Source organism: Leucoraja erinacea, chromosome 4 (assembly GCF_028641065.1).
Source record: "Leucoraja erinacea ecotype New England chromosome 4, Leri_hhj_1, whole genome shotgun sequence".
Classification (NCBI taxonomy): domain Eukaryota; kingdom Metazoa; phylum Chordata; class Chondrichthyes; order Rajiformes; family Rajidae; genus Leucoraja; species Leucoraja erinaceus.
Window position 1 is genome coordinate 91,361,184 of NC_073380.1, and position 18,692 is coordinate 91,379,875.

The window sequence follows — 18,692 nt, forward strand, 5'->3', positions numbered from 1 at the left end:
GACATCTGCACATCCTAAAACCAATGAAATAATTAATGCAGCAACACATTAATGCACACTTACCGGTTTCCAACATAGAAAGCTCCCAAGAATAGCAAGGGCACAATACTGCACATCCTTGGAACTTCAGATTAAAAGTTTGTGTGTCTGTAGTGGGACTTGAGCCCTCAATTCTCTGTCTACCCTCAGAGCTACTGGTGACACATAATTGTCTTACCTATACTTCCAGTGAAACATACGCTTCTTTACAGAACAAAAGCCTAACTTGGACATTGAAGTTTAATATATTGAAAGAAAACCTGGTGCACTTCAATTGTTTCTTTTAATTTACAGTGCTAAACTCGGAAAGCATTTGGATTAGTTCTTGTTTAAAGTCCCATTAAAGGACAGTAATACAACAAATACTTCAAGTTCCTGGTTGTCTGTTGCCAAATTGATCTCTGGTGAGATATTAATATGTTTTAATCTCTTAGGAGACAAATGAACTCTTGCAATATTATATGAAGCAGCCAAAGAAAATAGTGGGATACAAGGGGTTATAAAAATGTGATAACCATTATTGGATTACATTGTAATTATTGTATTTGTGATGGGTTGCAAGGGAAATCTAAAATTACTGCTGGAGTACAGCTGTGGCACAGAACTTAAAGTTTTGTTAAACTCAGGACCTTTTCCAGATTAAAGCTCTTGCAGAGCAGACTAGCAGTCATTTATATTAATGCGTAGGTCCACTTAGGGATCATTATGTTGCCTCTGAGGTTCAGAGGTCTATGCTAACTTGAGTTAGATCCCATTAAGATATCAACAAGGAGCCTCTGATGTGTGTGGTCACTTGACATGAATATTACTTACATCCTCATCTATTGCGGTGAGGTTACGAAGTTGCTTCTGGCGGTTGGCTCTTATTCTCGAAGGACAGTTTTTCATCTTGCAGTAGAACAGTTTTGTAGATCTTAAATGTAATACATTTTTAAATGTGTGGTCTGAAGAAGATATATCAAATACTTTGGTTAATTTCTAAGCACGTTATTTGAGCCAAGGTGAAATGCCTTTGCGTCCAAATTGCCTCCTTATCTTTGCAAGGGTTTGAAATGAAGTCTTCTGTCTCACAGGCACAAGGTCCCATCTTTAGGATTTCATCGCTTGTTGTAGAGGCAGAAAGTAAAGAAATGGTTTTATGTTTCAGAGAGATCCATCTCCAAAACAGTCAAAATAGAAAGTGACACTGAAGAAAAGTTCACTGTTATTCTGAGTATCAGGTTGTGATACCTGTCTAGCAATCCAGAAAATTCAAATAAAGAACTTTATTCACATCAGTGGCATTATCAATCATAAACATGCTTTCTTTGCAGTACAGCTTGCAGAGTATGCTATGCTTTTCCAGGCATATCCTATTGTAACAAACATCACTATGAGCACAAATTGTATTACTTTTTGGTAAATAATATTCATATGTTTGGAACCCAGTTCATTTTCTTTGTTACATCAGGCAGATTAATTTATTGGACATAACGTTATTTGTGAGAAAGCAATTGGAGAACTTGCCCCCCATATTTTTCCTTGGGTGTTAGGATGTGTGTTCCCTTCATGAGATATTCACCTGTAGAATCATAAATAGGTCATTCAGCCCATTATACATATGCCAGCCCTTTGAGGGCTATCAAAATTAGTCTTATTCTCTTGCTGTTTCATTGCAACCATAAATGTTTCTCCTTTAACGTGTATATTACTTGACAAATAACACCACAAAACAATTGCCATGTAATTTTGTATATGAGGTTTGTGCAAAGTGCTAGTGTCGAAAACAGTTACGCAAAGCTGTTTAACAAAATGTATATTTTTCAAATGCTAACAATTAGTACCCTCCGTTACCATGCCAATCCACCAGTTTGGAATTGCTGTTGGTAAACTTGGATTTTTACAAGTTCACGCTTTAAAGTTGGTTCTCAATTCTCAAAAAGCAACAATCAGTTTTATGGAACTCAATTTATTTGTTGAACATTATTATTATAAAATTTGGATGCCAGCAGGATTTATATTTATTAAGACAAGTCGCGTGGAGATGAATGGGCCATAGTGGATGAGCCTTCTTTCTGTCACTGGAGGTGGTCCAAGATTAGCTGGATTATTCTGTTTAAAGGTGCATCATTACGAAATGATGAAGTAAGAGAAGGTTTCCTTTAATGATCTTTGAAATTGATACATTCTCCTGGCCCATTTCTGATAGACTTTGTCTATTTGCATTTGTACACTGAACGTATGAATTGTAGTGAGATGTTGAAATCACTGAAAAAGCATTGAAGATTACTATCTCAAAGCCACAGGTACAAATCATGTTATGTTTAACATGGAAACTAAACATTGTATAGGAAGGAACTGCAGATGCTGGTTTAAACCGAAGCTGGACACAAAATGCTGGAGTAAGTAGTAAGTAGATGAGTAAGTCTCAGTTACTCCAGCATTTTGTGTCTATCTTCAAACTAAACATTGTAGTTGTATTAAGGGCAAAGGACAGAACAACGGAATAAATAAACTGATTAGCAGTTTAAAATTTCTCTTAAGTATAAGGGACTTTCCAGCGTGCTTTGATGAATATGTGAGTTATGTTGAGTTTTACTTATGCAACTTTTAAATTATCCATCTGGACAATTTGCAAGTCCTAACATTGTAGGAAGACATGTTGCTTTCTTCTGGGTGGATGCACAATGGTCTAACAGGAGTCCCTTCTCCAAGGAGCTCTTTTTAACATCTCTCACTATAAATGCAAATATATGCGACAAGGTACTGTATAAGATTATTCTTTTTCATTCTACTCTTAGTCCCAAAGGAAGTAAGCGGATTGATTTATATCCTGCAGTTAAAACTGATCCTTGAGCAAAAAAGAACATTTATTTTCGTGTTTAAACAACTTTGAAAGTTTTCAAAGCTAACTTCGAGCACCTTTTGCTGGTATATGGTATGTAGATTTAACTTGCTGGAACAGTAAAACTTCATAACTAAATACAACCACTCTAATTATAAATTGAAATTGACAGGCATGTTACATTGTAACCTGGTCCATTTTAAAATGATGTTGGCTGACAACCCCATACTGCTTTCAGAGCACGAGAACATGTGGAAAAAATTGTTCTTTTACATTTCGCAGCTTGTCACTTCCTATCCAGGGCAACCTTTGACCTCCCAAAAGAGATCCTATCACCCACAAGGGAAGTGTTCCCACTAGTGTAAAGGAAGTGGAGAGAGATTTTCATGTTATTGAGAGAGGGAAACAAAGCAAACACAAAGAGAAAGTGAAAGGTAAAAAGGAAAAGATCTTAAAGTGGTTCCATTAGGTTGGACATCGGATTTTATTTTGAAAATTTAAGATTTTAAGGCATAGCTGAATGCATCGTGGGCCTTGGGGGTAATCATAGGACTGTACAGCATAGAAACAGGCCCTTCCGCCTACTATGACAATCAAATGCCCATCCATTGTAACTCAGTAATTTGTGTTCATGTTATTCTAAACCTGTTAAATGTGTTAGAAGTAAAACAAGTAAAGCAAGAAGTAAAACAAGTGATCAGCCAGGATCACAATGAATGGCGGTGCTGGCTCGAAGGGCCGAATGGCCTCCTCCTGCACCTATTTTTTTTTTTAATGTTAAGTAAAGCTAAAACTACGGAAACTGAAAATCCAATACTGCTTTCTGTCCACAGTTTTTGTTCAGCAAATCATGTTAAGTGAATAATTCCATCCCTGTTTGTGTTTGGCCCAATGTTTGCAGTTGATGTACGAATCACCTTATGCAACACATAATTTGGTATTGTTGCAGCAAACAAAATTACAGTAAACCGATTATTAAAAGAGCATGCATCAATTTACAGTTTAAAAAGTCTTCCCTTGCAATATAAATTACCCAAGAAATCATCTGACAGAAATTCCCTCTAATCACCACTGTCAATTCTTGGCAATGAGCATTCCTGATGTGCGAATCCTGTTTTGTGGCATATGACTTATTCAGCCAACGGGATTTAATTTTTTGCCTCAGCGCATAGGTCTTTTCAATGTACTCTCATTCTTACATACTTCACCATTTCACATTAAGGGGATTCAAGGGGATTGCAGTTTAATACATTATAATTATTTTCCCCCTGTAACAATTGACTATTTAAAGGTTTGATTGATTTCTTTGGAATTGTAAATTGTGTGAGAAATTAATGTGCATTACTCCAGTTCTTGCATAAAACAACAGCTGTGGTTAGCGAGGTGCTTTGACGATAGAATGATTTTAGCAATCAATTTTCCAGTCTAGCTCTGAAGAAAAGTCATTAACTCAAAATGTTAGCTCTGTTTGTTTCCCTGCAAACACTGCCTGACCTGCTGATTATTTCACAATTTTCATTAGAATGATATAGTTTAATTGCCTGTCATAAGATGAGGGTATTCCTGACAATGGCCTGTCACCTGTTTATCGGCCCTGGACTTTGATTGTAGTTACGAGCCCATCATGAAGGTGAGTCCAGTCTCTCAAACGGACTGGACAAAGTAAGGAAAACAAATTTCCTTCCCGCCGGGCTGTGTCCGAACTGGATGAGTTTTCACAAGAAGTCAACATTTCATCATTATTACTGCTAAAACTAACTTGAAAAAAAAAAATCAAATCCAGATTGATTTAATTATTTGAATTTGTTTTTGCCTGTATGAGTTGCAGACTTGCATCTCTGATCAGTAGTATTCGACTCTCATTGCATAACTTAAATGCCATGTTATAACTCCCAGGCCACACCAGTAGCTGAACACACTTTATTCCACTGGTGAGGAAAATGGTACCAACTTACTCATGAGATGTCAGTTCTTCATCACACACACAGAGTAAGCAGACATGCCATAGTCATTGAGTCATATAGCACAGAAATGGCCCCTTATGGCCACCATGCCCATTCTGATCTTTTTGACCATCTCCCATTTGTCATCATTAGGACTGTATCCTTCTGTATCTTGCCTGTTTAAGTGTCTGTTTATTAGTTTAACCTCTCAACTGCTGGAATGTCACAAAAGCAAAAATCTTTGCATTTTCCACTGTTTAGTTGCTGAAGAAAATCCCTGTTAAAAATGGCACAGCTAAAATATTTAGCTAACTATGTATGGATAATTGTTGATGACAGATTTATTATTCCAGTTTGCACTCATTGGTCATGGAAGAATGATATTTTATCTGAAACAGGAATTGATTGTTAATTTTGTTTGAACATTGTTTTACTACTTAAAGCAACTGACTGCAGGGTGAGTGAGAGTTGTTGCCGGTCCTGTTAGCTTTTGTTCAACTGACCAGTCATGGGATTGTAGAATTACGCAGATTAAACGTGCGGCACGGTGACGTAGCAGTGAAACTGCTGCCTTACAGTGCCAGAGACACGGGTTCGATCCTGAATACGGGTGCAGTCTCTGCAGTTTGTACATTCTCCCCGTGAGCTGTGTGGGTTTTCTTCAGGATCTCCGGTTTCCTGGCACACTCCAAAGGTGTACATTTGTAGGTTAATTGGCTTGGTAAAGTTGTTAATTGTCCCTAGTGTGTGTAGGATATTGTCAGTGTTCAGGGATGGCTGGCCAGCATGGACCCAATGGGCCGAAGGGCCTGCTTTTGTGCTGTATCTCTAAACTAAACTAAACTTCAGCCCAACTCGTCTGAGCCAACCTAATTGTCTACTTGAGCTAGTCCAATTACCTGCATTTAACCATATTCCTCTAAACCTTTCCTATCCATTTATCAGTCTAAATGTCACCATTGCACCACGTCTGCAGCTTCTTCGTGCAGCTCTTTCCATATAAAAACACCCTTTGTGTGGAAATATTTGCCTCTTTGGTCCCTTGTAAATCTTTCCCCTCTCACCATAAACCTATGCCCTCTAATTTTACATTAGATATTTTCAGCAGACATATGGACTTAGAAACCTTATTTTTGTTTGCACATCTATGCTGTTCAACACCTTTATAATTTTACACTTCTTTCAAGGCACAAGAGTGTCAACTGTTCAATCTGAAATCTTGCAGAGCATTAGATGCTCAAGATCATAGTCCTGAAATGTTACCCCTACCTATTCTCCTTAAATCCATCATTGCACTCGGATCTGTTTAAGCGCTTACAGTATTTTAGGTATTCAATTCCAATTTTGGGCAACATTTCTGTTTTTTTAGTTCGATTTCATTCAATTAATTTGCCCTTTTTTTTGGCAATTGAAGAGTTTGGAAAATGAATTCACCAATGATCACATGCATTAAATGCTCAATTTAATTGTGCCTGTGCACCACTTCTGTCGAAGCAAATGGGGCCAAATGTTGGGAATGCATTATTGCCGAAGCCTCATCATATAGCACATTTAGCGGCCCTTTGTGCTGCAGAAGAGATCATACAGCAAAGTTATTGTGTCACGCAAAGTTGAGATCTTTGGCAAGTAAAAAATGCCACAGATAACTAAGTTTAAACTTATGTTTTGTGACTACTGTGTGTGAAATGCGATATTCATTTACTATTACACAAAGTATGTGGATGTTAACCTAAGTGCTTGAGGTCTCTTGCTGATTGTTTGCCTTTATTCCAAGTAGCTGATTATAGTAGATATATTTGAATCCTGAAGCAAAAGAAAAATTATATCGGTTTAGAATTTTCCATATTTATTATATTGTTGGGACTGACTGCAAAAATAAATTTCTTGTATTGCAATTTTTGCATGCATCAAGCATAGGTTTACTTAATTAGAACCTCCAGGCAATGAAGAATTCTTTTTTTTTTACATTCTGTGGGTCTTAATATGCTAAATAATGCAAAGCTTCAACTCTTCAAGCATGAGACACACATCTGGTGGCTTAACATTTAAATTACAGAAAAAACACTTTGGTAGTAATTTTCTAGCAAGAGAAGAATGGAAGTTGTATTACAACTAAATTTAATTTCTTTTTAGATTTTTCATCTTCTCTAATTGCGAGTGTTTGACTGATTTTCCTTATATGTTTTATTCAGATCCCGGTGCAAATTATATTGAACTTCAATTTGAGGAGCTCTTCGCTGTTGTTGCGGGAGAGAAATTATTGTTATTGCGTTTTATTTAGCAAATTATTACAAGATATTTGGAGAGTAGGAGTTGAAATGAATTCAGCCAGCCAATCTCGCAGCATTAGATAATATTACTGAATCTCAAACAAAAGAAAGGAATGGAATATGGCGATCATGTTAAAACAAAATTGCACTTACAGATTAAAAAAAAATTCTATCACTGTCTGTGCAAAACCAATGCATACAAAGAAAAACTGCCCACAAAAGCAATAATTGCTTTGCTTGTTAGTGTGCCTTGCTTTACAATGTTTTAAATGGGATGCGACACCCTCCAGTTTAAGTTTCATTAGTGTAAGGTCCTGGACTGGATGGGAACAATTTCACTTGAAAAGGAATAACATGTAACCTGAGAGGCGAGCATGGTTGCCCTGAACATTTGGTATAGTGCTCTTCCCATCAAATCACAATACCATTAACTATTTGTGTCAGCTTGTAGGTCAAATGATACATTAAAACATTGTAAGTGAATAACTAATTTTTGTTTGATTCATAGGTTTGGTTTATCCTTCTGATCTAAGGAAACATGGAGAAATGTTTAACAAAATCACAAGTCATTTACAAATCATTAATTTGGATGCACCATTACCAACTGAGCATATTTTCTTGCCTTCATTAAGCTGAGTCAGATGTAAACTACGCAACGATTTGATTTTTTTGTTTTCGAGATACAGCATGGAAATGGAAACTGGCCCTTCCCAACCAACAATCACACATACGCTAATTCTGTCCTGCACACCAGAGAAACTTTGCAGAAGTCAATTAACCTACAAACCTGCATGTTGTTTGAAATGTGGGAGGAAGCCAGAGCACTGGAGAAAACCCATGGAAAACATACGCACTCCATACAGACAGCACCTGTGGTCAGGATCGAATCTGGGTCTCTGGCGTTGTAAAGCAGCAACTCCAAAGAATCCACATGGGGAATCAAACAATAATTAGTTGTTTCTTGATTCAATTATTTTGTTAAATTATTGAGCTATTGCATTTCATCCTCAACTTTCAAAATACTATGTTTGCAAATGCTGTAAAATTCCACACAAAAAAAACATGTCATAGATGCTTTTTGTTGAATGTGTTACAATATTCTTGGAGACCCACAAAGAAAATGTGATAGCACTTCATGGGCGCAGTGCTTCTTCTCAAGTAGTTTTAGCGTTTATGTCACAGACTTGGCAATTATTTCTGAAGGTTTCTACTGGTTGTTGTGTGCAAGCAATAATCAAGGTCCTAATCAAGATTCTGCAAAAATACCAAGTAGGAAATCTTCGCAGCTCTAACCACAGAGGAATTTTTGCTCCCTTTTTCTAGTACCTCGACGAACAAAAGTGGTTAGCAATCTTGTAACATTAGAGAAAATATTAATCAGGCCCAGCTAAAAGATTGGTTTGGTTCACCAGTGTCATGCAGGTGCTTTAGAAACATAGCAAATAGGTGTGGGAGTAGACCATTCGCCCCTTCGAGCCAGCACCGCCATTCAATATGATCATTGCTGATCATCCAGAATCAGTACCCTGTTCCTGCGTTCTCCCTATATCCGATAGCCCTAAGAGCTATATCCAACTCTCTTGAATACACTCTCAGATTTTGCACTCTCTGTCTTTTCTGAGATCAACTTTTGCCCTGTTTTAAAATGTAAACTGCTTAGAGAGGAGGTCACCCAGATTTTCTATGAGTATCCATTGAGAGAACTTGCCAGGGATGTTTTTATTATATATTCAGCCCGCTGAAACCAATCTGAATGAGTTTGTAAGAATAGATTAAACCGACAATAGAAAACTCTTCATGATCAGTCTCTTATGTACAGGGAAGTAAGTGGTCAGTAGTCCTTATGTTGAATGGATGCTGGAAATTAGCCACTTGTTCTATTCTCCTCGTGGGCAGTTCCTTCGAAGGCAAAGGGCGCGGTCAACAGAGTGTCGGGGTAATGGCCAAATGTCCATTTACAATGAAAAGCCGACTTCTGTCTTGACTACATTTTGTTTCATTTTGCTTTGCAGAGCAAAACACCTGTGGAAGCAGCAGTGAGTGTGCAAAGAAATCCGATGAGCTAATCAGAGCCAGTGGTGAGAGTGGAGTATTCCTGAAGGTGAGAATCCTGTCTGTAACCTTGCATGCATGACTGCAATTGTCAGCTCAAGATTTGTCAAAATATATTTCACATCTATTTGCGGTCTTCAAAGGTGGATTTGATATGTTTGACAAGGTGAATTGAGTGGCACTTGGTGAAGTCGACAATGCCAGACAACTTTTTTTATTGCTGAGGACACACCTATTCTTAGACTGTAGGATTATTTTGCTGAAATTAATCAATGCTGCTATTTAGTTTGCATGTCTTTGAGCTGCCAATCACTTTTTTAATTCAAAATTGTTACTGCATATTTTATATAGGGGTGTACACTTTGTTTAACACCACTATATTAAAGGAGATGACCATGCATTTGTTAATCAGCTCGCTATTCTGTCCCTCAACAGTGTTGTTTCATCAAATAATTTTCAGTTCCACAATTTTTAATCGGGTGGCTTTGTCTCCAACTACCTTTAGGCTGTACCGCCTATATCTTGGAATGTTCTGATGGGCTGACCTTTTGGTGTCTTTTGGAGTAAAGTGCCCTCAATGTCCCTCAAACCTCAAGACTCTATTTCTCTTTTGCTAGCCACAGAATTTTGGCTGGCTTTCCTTGTCTGGAAAATTCACGACTTTTTCTAGATCTTGAAGCCCTGCCTGCAACAGCCTTCAGCTACAATAAAAATAATATTACCGCAGCCTACTAATAAATAGTGCCGCTACTGATTCAGGCAAATCCCAGGCACAAATTAGAATCAGCAGTTTTCAGAGATTACAAATGATGCTTCTCTGCACATTGACTGAAAGTTCCTGCAAAAAAAATGCTGATCTCTGCGTCTCCTCATGGTAAATCCTACTATGCATAGGAGACCTGACACCATCCTATTTGGTGTTTGGGAAGGAGGTGAAATTCAGTTCTGGTCACCAGCTTCAAATACATTGCAAGTATATTATGTTCATCACTAGTGAGGTTAGTGTAGCTTTCATAAACATGCTTTGTTAGCAAACTATATATAATCTCCTCGCATGTCATGTAATTCAGTGTCCACCACTGAACGTCATCAGAATTGGCATGCTGGAGACTTGTTATGGCGGAAACTGTTCACCATTCTTCCACCTGTTGGAACGTCCTTGAACTGCCCCCTCCCACTCTCCATCAACATATACCTTCCAATTTTGAGGAAAAGTTCGATTTTATAGATAATCAGATCATAGAATAGATACATAGAAAATAGGTGCAGGAGTAGGCCATTCGGCCCTTCGAGCCTGCACCGCCATTCAATCTGATCATGGCTGATCATCCAACTCAGTATCCCGTACCTGCCTTCTCTCCATACCCCCTGATCCCTTTAGCCACAAGGGCCACATCTAACTCCCTCTTAAATATAGCAAATGAACTGGCCTCAACTACCCTCTGTGGCAGAGTTCCAGAGATTCACCACTCTCTGTGTGAAAAATGTTTTTCTCATCTCGGTCTTAAAGGATTTCCCCCTTATCCTTAAGCTGTGACCCCCTTGTCCTGGACTTCCCCAACATCGGGAACAATCTTCCTGCATCTAGCTTGTCCAACCCCTTAAGAATTTTGTAAGTTTCTATAAGATCCCCCCTCAATCTCCTATATTCTAGCGAGTATAGGCCGAGTCTATCCAGTCTTTCTTCATATGAAAGTCCTGACATCCCAGGAATCAGTCTGGTGAACCGTCTCTGCACTCCCTCTATGGCAAGAATGTCCTTCCTCATTTTGTGAAGTTTAGGTGCTAAACTGGCTCAGGGTGTGAACTCGTCAACACTCTTGGTTCCCATCATTCCATCCTGAGTTACACTTAGTGAGGCAAGCGTGTCTAAAGTGTCACATGCACCAGGACCGGAACAATGCCATTCTTCCTTGCTCTTTTAAATGACTCTTACCCGCCATCCCCTCCACCACTTATCTCAATGGAAATTACATAATGTCTGGCTGTGTAAGCAAAATTGTAGGCTTTGCTATTCAATTAATGCCACAACTACACCTGAATGGTTCTGAACTTAAGATGCACATTATTTATAACCAGCGTGTTTAACTGATCCAGTCTACAATGATTTCTGCACCAGCAGCTCTCTCAATTCCAGAGCAGGGGCATTCTGCATAGGAACACCACCCAGAGGCAGGTTCCCCTTCATGACACCAAACATTCTGACTTGGGGCAATTGCTGTTATCCCTTCATCATTACTGGGTCTATATCCGGGTTGTCGGAATGAATGGCAGATGCTGGTTTAAACTGAAGATATACACAATTGCTGGAGTAACTTAGCAGGACAGACAGTATCTCTGGATAGGAGGAATGGGTGCTCTTTTGGGTCGAGACCCTTTCACCTCCTTCCCAATCAATTAGTATGACAGTGTCTGGTCTCCCATGCATAATAGGATTTATCCTGACGAAGGGTCTCGATTCAAAACATCACCCATTCCTTTTATCCAGAGATGCTGCCTGGCCTGCTGAATTACTCCAGCATGTTGTGTCTATCTAGATCCTGGTAGTCTATGTCCTTGGCCTTGAAACATATCTCAGGAATGAGTGCAAAAGTTCTAATTATTATGGAATGATGTATGATGGTTAGCTCTGACTCAATAGATCACATGGCCGTTTCTGTGCTGTATTACTTAATTCAATCTGTGCTGCTAGAGTTAGCTCTAGAGTCTTGGAATTACAGAGAGGTACAGCACAGAAACAGGTCTATTAGATGACTGAATCCATGCCGATCAAAATATACCTCTTTTTTAAACATTATTCCTAGTATTTTATTTTCCCCACATTCCCATGAATTTCCCTCTATATTCTCCCCTTACCTCCACATCAGGGGAGATTCTTACTGGTGAGTCGAACGATTACCCACACATTTTTGAGCACCTGGAGGACATGGTCACAGAAAGACTGTGTGAACTCCTTACAAATAGCATTGGAGGTTAGGATTGAACTAGGTTGCTGGAGCTGTGAAGCAGCGGCTCTACTGACTGCACCACTGTGCTGCCCTACAAGGAACTGCAAAGAGCAACTCATAAAACTGCAGGATTAGTGGTGACTAAATCTGAGTTCTGTACACCAAAATATATTAGCATTCGCCGTTTACTCTGAATGCAAATTAATGTAAACATTCACTAAAACTTAATAGTCTAGAAATTACTGTTGGCAATATTAGCAGATTTACATTTAATTTGCTTCTCAGGTGATTGTTCTAATACTACTGTTATCCCTCTTCCTGACTTCGACTGTTTCTATCATTGTGCTTCTCACTTTATGTCCCTTTAATTTGGCTATAATGTATTCTGTAAACTTTCAATTATATCTCTCAACTATTTCCTATACTGCTTTCCTCTGGGGTGCCATGGGATTATATATCGGAACACAGTGGGCCAGTTTGAAGTTGGAATAGCAGTGAAAATATCAGCATTTGCTGGTATGAATCTGACTTCTGGATTTCTATCCTATGCATATTTTAACATAGAAATCCCAAATCTGATGTCAGTAATCCGGTGCTCCTCCACAGGTTGTACTGTTTGCAGCCATCTTCATCATAATCATAACCAAGGGGGCACAGTGGTGCAGCAGTAGAGTTGCTGCCTTACAGCTATAGAGACCCGGGTTCTACCCTGACCACGGGTGCTGTCTGTACGGACTTTGTGCGTTCTCTCTGTAACAGGGCGAGTTTTTGCTCCAGGTGCACCAGCTTCCTCCCACATCCCAAATACATGCAGGTTTGTAGGTTAATTGGCTTCTGTAAATTGTCCCTAGATTGTGGGATGAAACCCATGCATGGGGATCGCTAGTCAGTGTGGGCTCAGTGGGCTGAAGGACCTGTTCCTACCCTGTAAATCTAAATTTAACGTAATGTTTAAGAAACATGTAAAGAGTTACATGGATAGAACTGGTTTGCAGGGGTATGAGCCAAGCGTAGACAGGTGGGACTCGTGTAGATGGAACTGTAAATTGCTCGTTTCTAAGCTTCCCCCAGTCTAGTTTCAGTAAAAATACTGAGTCGAGCACTTGAAACAACTACATTTTACAAAAGCGCGTCACATTTCAACTACTGTACCTATCCCACCGCGGGTTTCGATTCCCGTGTCTGCCTGTTCAAGCCCTCTAGGCCTCGCTCAGACTGAGATACACAAGAAGTTCATGCAGTTCCAAGCGTTCTCCCAGAAGATCGATGCTGAGCCTCGTGATCGCGGACTTTTATATGTCCCGGGACCACGAGGGGCCGAACCACATGGGGGTGGTCTCTTAACAACCCAATTACAGGTATCGAATTAACCCCATACATAACAGACATTCCCCTAACCCAATAATACAACAGCTTAATACATTGTATTAAAAACGGACTTCGTAAGGAAACCAACTTAGAAACATTTACCCTAATCTCCAGGAAACCCAGACAAGGCTCAATACCTCATCCAATCAACACTCGGCAAAGTCGAACTCTGCAACATTATTTACAATTATTTACAAGGTGTATGTGTGGTTTGCAGCCATCCAATCCATTCTATGCATTTTGCACCTAAGTGACAGGGTTTGCAGATGTTCTTATTCTTTGCTTGCAAATTGTATCTAAGCTCTAAACACACTGGCACCTCTTTGCAGCTTGTCCCAGCTCTGCAGAGAGCAACTCCAAATTGACCAAATCTCCCAGTTGCCCTGAAGCTTTTACCCATTTTGAACTCCGAGCCTCTCCAATTTACCCAGGATTAACAGAACAAGTTGGTTGGTGTGGGCAAGTTGGGCCGAAGGGCCTCTTTCCATGCTGTATGTCTGTATGACTCTATAACTAAAACTGAAAAGGAATATGTTGAAATGAGGCATAAATTGGATAGGTGCTGTTGTGTATCTATGTGTGTGTGATCATACCATGAGCTTGATGTATTAAAGAGTCGGGTTGCTTTCTTCCATTGTTACAATGTTAAGTAAAGCTCAGATAATCCATCGTCTGATCGTTTGGAAATCTTGATGGCTCCGCATCTGGCTCACCAGCAAATGATTAAAATTTCCACTCACCTAGTTTCCACACTTATCTATTCATTGGGGCCCCAGTTCCTGCAATCCCTTTAAGATCGCCTGGCTGTGTTGGCCATACTTCCTTGAGATTTACCCAGTTCTGTTTCCCCACACTTAGTGGGTTCACAGTAATGTTAACGGTGTCATATATTTTTGAAAAGCGAATTAAAAATGTAGTGAAGTATAAATAAAATAACATCCGATAATCTGGAAAATTCCTAGTTATTATTCCACATTATTTGAGTTTTACTGTAACACTGATGGGGAACACTCAGTCTCCAGCAGAAGTTTGAAGTCGGTTTATGCATATAAGTTAAGTTTACAATCTTGTGTATGAATCATTATCTTTTATATGACATGGCACAATGTATTTGTAAACATTACAAATCAGTCTTGCTGGAATGTGCTTTGTTACATTATATTGTTATAACTTTTAAAATAAAATAATATAATTATGGTTATGCTGCAGTGTAAATGACTGAAGAGGGATTATTGCTCCAGTCTATCCTCCAAATTGTATTTTGATTTTCTGATCTCTTCATGAAAATTTACACTTGATCACCTCAGCAACTAAAACTTGGTAGTTTTGAATAGAAATATGTCCTTTTTGTGCCAAACATATTCTACAGCCTAGGTTTTTACAGTGTAGCCAATGTGTAGAATCTTAAGAATTATTTGGTTACATACATTGATTATAGCATCATAGAAACATGCAAAGCAGAAATCGGTGCACCTTGTCCAAGACGACCATGATGCCTTTCTTTGCTTATCCAGTGTTCCTACATTGGAACTGCATCCTTCTAACATCTTGCGATCTATCATCCAAAATGGTGGCAGTGTGCAGCGATTCTTTGCAAGTTGACACAAGTTTAGAATGGACCTCATGAGCTGGAGATTAATTTCCTAACCTACCTCATTGCAATTATTTCAGTTATTTTTCCCTGTATTGTTTTTGGAGCTGTTTTACATATATTCTGCTTATTTTCTCTCGTGCATTACCTGATGTGTATGTTATGATTTACCTAAATAACATTCAGAATTGTTTTTTCACTATAGCTCAGTAGACTTGACGTTAATAAACCAATATCAATACCTATCCAACTACCTGTCCAAATGCATTTGAAACCTTGTAATTGTATCTTCATCCACCACCACCTCTGGCAGCTCCTTCTAAATAACCACCATCCTCTGTGTGGAAAACATATCCCCCAGATCTTCTTTACATTTCTCCCTTCCTACATGAATCCAGTGCCCTGTAGTTCTAGACTATATTCAGATAGAATAATGCTTTTTAGAATTTAGTATCAATGGTTCTGTTTTATCTTGTCATCTTTGAAGCAAAGGCACATCTTCCAAACGTTTTCGGGGGAGGGAGGGAGGGTTGTAATTTTTTTTTAAAGTTGGGTGTATGACAATAAACTGACTATATCTAATCAAATGTTATAAGTATGGCCTATTTCTGCTCCTATTTTCTTGTGTTCTGTATCCTGGACCATCTAATGAATCTTTGTTGTACTCCCTCTATACCCAGCATATCCTTTACACAAGTTGCTCTTTAAAACATCTCACTTAGATCGTATTGTTGATTTCCCTCGCACGTTCCCAATAGGTGGCTTTGCAACATGTAGTTTGATGATAATGCTGATGCCAAGGTGTGTTTCGCTGCCGTTGTTGGTAGTGTCACGATGTTATGGTAGGGGGGCATTCCTCATTTTGCCCTTTGTTTACAGGAAAGTCATCAAAACCTGGCTGAGTTTAACAGGAAGGATAAACGGCAGAGCACTGTCGAACAAAGCACATCCCCTCCAGAACCACTGTGCCTGGAAGACTTGGCCCAATACCGATTCTCTGTTGTGTGAGTGCTGGTTTAAAACTATTCGTTCTTAAATATAGTCTGCTTTCTTGTGCAATCTTCTGAAATGCTTTCATTACCTTTATCTAGGTTATCCTTTTGGCACCTATAACTGTGTTTAATTGTTTCCCTTCTTAATCTGCTGCACAGCTCAAAGCAAGGGGATTATGGTTCTTTGACTGACTTTTCTATTATGGAAAGATGTGTTAATATATATATATATATACGTTAATTAGATTAGCTAAGTACAAGAATAAAGTTAAAATGCCATTGTCAAAAAAAAAGTAAATCCTACCTTTGAATGCTGATAGTGTGAGGAAAGTATATGTTTGTGGTTTAAGCATGCACAAACCAGAAAATAAAACCACTTTGACCTGACATGATTCTTGTTGGCCTAGGAACACACAGCAAAGAGACACTCTCTCCAGCCGACCCCATTTTACTAGTCTGTAACCATCTATGCATTGCCCATTCAAATGTCCATCCAGATATTTCTTAAATATTGTAGGAGTACCTACCTCCACCACCCAATCAGTCAACATGTTCCTGATTCCAACCACCCTCAGGACAAATTCTTCCTCAGATCCCCCTCTTATCACCTTGCCCTAAATCTATGGTTAGGGCAATCTTGCATCGCCTCTCTCTCTGTCCTTCCCCCACTCTAATTGTCCTGTTAGTTTTACTGTTCATATCCCCTTGTTATCACCTCCTCCACAGCCTCCTCCAACGTGTGCTCTTTGGTCATCGGTGCCGGCTCTGATCTGTTCGTTCGTTACCTTTAGTTTCCCTTTCCCCTGACTAACAGCCTGAAGAAGGGTCTCGACCCAAAACATTATGTATCACTTTTCTCCGGAGATGCTGCCTGACCCGCTGAGTTACTCCAGTATTTTATGCCTATCAGCAGTGTTAAAAGACATATTATTCAGGCAAATGGCAGAGATTGTGCAAAGGTAAGTGATGCTGGTGTGGCAGCTGCTGTCATTGCCACAGGTGGTGGAGGGTCACCACTGAGCTGCCTATTTGATGAACACACCAGCAGTTAACTGGTGGCTGCTGATAAAACATTGTTAGTTTCAGTGCATTCTACTAAGCTTTTAACTTGTTTGACAAGCCTTTCAGTGGTTTCTGAAATCACCGAGTCAGCCCAATGAAGTAGCTATTTAAAAAATGAAACAAAATAAATGTTCCAAGATAGCGCCATCTACTCCCAGGTGTACCATTTACAGTGCCTTCCATGTTTGGGACAAAGACCCATCATTTATTTATTTGCCTCTGTACTTCACAATTGGAATTTGTAATAGAAAAACAATCACCTGTGGTTAAAGTGCACATTGTCAGATTTTAATAAAGGTCATTTTTATTCATTTTGGTTTCACCATGTAGAAATTACAACAGTGTTTATACATAGTCCCCCCCATTTCAGGACACCATAATGTTTTGGACACAGCAATGTCATGGAAATGAATGTAGTCATGTTTAGTATGTTGTTGCATGTTCTTTGCATGCAATGACTGCTTGAAGTCTACGATTCATGGATATCACCAGTTGCTGGGTGTCTTCTCTGGTGATGCTCTGCCAGGCCTGTATTGCAGCCATCTTTAGCTTATGCTTGTTTTGGGGGCTAGTCCCCTTCAGTTTTCTCTGCAGCATATAAAAGGCATGATCAATTGGGTTCAGATCGGGTGATTGACTTGGCCACTCAAGAATTGGCCGTTTTTTAACTTTGAAAAACTCCTTTGTTGCTTTAGCAGTATGTTTGGGATCATTGTCTTGCTGTAGAATGAACCAATGAGTTTTGAGGCATTTGTTTGAACTTGAGCAGATGGGATGTGTCTATACACTTCAGAATTCATTATGCTACAGGTGCACAACCTTTTATCCGGTGTTCCGTAAAAACCGAAAAACTCCGAAAACCGGCCATTTTTTCCAGATGTAGTCTGCGCACCAAAGCTCGCGTTTGGCGCCAAACTTGAACCGAAACGACCCACGGTAAACCCAGGTCTGTACTACAGTAGCGGCTGCCTCCTCCCCGAAGATCGGGAGACGCTTAAACATCTGTAAATCATTGCTTAAATGTTAGTCAGTTAGTTTGGAGGGCTTTTATGTGAAGGGGGGGTGAAGGGGTAAACTTTACTTCTTAGTCCCCTACCTGGTCGGAGAGGCGGGGAGCGGTCAATGCCTTACCGGGTCGCCGTGCAGTAAGCTCCGCAGCGCTGTGGCCGGTGGGGCTGCGGGCGGCGCCGGTTGTAGCTCCGACCCCGGCAACTCTACCCCTGGCTGCGAGGCGCTCCAAATCCAGCGCGGCCCGCGGCCGGACGCCCCAGCTCCGCGAATGTCGGGAGTCAGCGGCGTCGGAGCAGCGCTGGGACACCAGCGGGGAGCGGGCAATGCCTTACCGGGTCACCGTGCGGCAAGCTCCGGAGCGCTGTGGCCGCCGACTCCCAACATTCGCGGAGCGTCGCTGGATTTGGAGCCGCGCAGCCAGGGGTAGAGTTGCCGGGGTCGGAGCTCCAACCGGCGCCGCCCGCGGCCGAACGGAGCCCCCAGCTCCGCGAGGTTGGGAGTCGCCGACCAGGTAGGGGACTAAGAATTAAAGTTTCCCCCTTCACCCCTACTCCACCACCACCACATAAAATCCCTCCAAACTAACTGACTA

General features: G+C 40.1%; 1 protein-coding gene across 10 annotated transcripts in view; it reads left to right on the top strand.

Moving 5' to 3' along the window:
- Positions 1-18,692, top strand: part of ofcc1 (orofacial cleft 1 candidate 1) — a 342,172-nt gene that overhangs the window by 156,391 nt on the left and 167,089 nt on the right. For all 10 annotated transcript variants that reach the window (XM_055634782.1, XM_055634784.1, XM_055634781.1 and 7 more), the window contains 2 exons: positions 9,089-9,177; positions 15,915-16,039. In XM_055634782.1, coding sequence (XP_055490757.1) covers positions 9,089-9,177; positions 15,915-16,039 — 214 coding nt within the window. The remainder of the gene's footprint in view (positions 1-9,088; positions 9,178-15,914; positions 16,040-18,692) is intronic.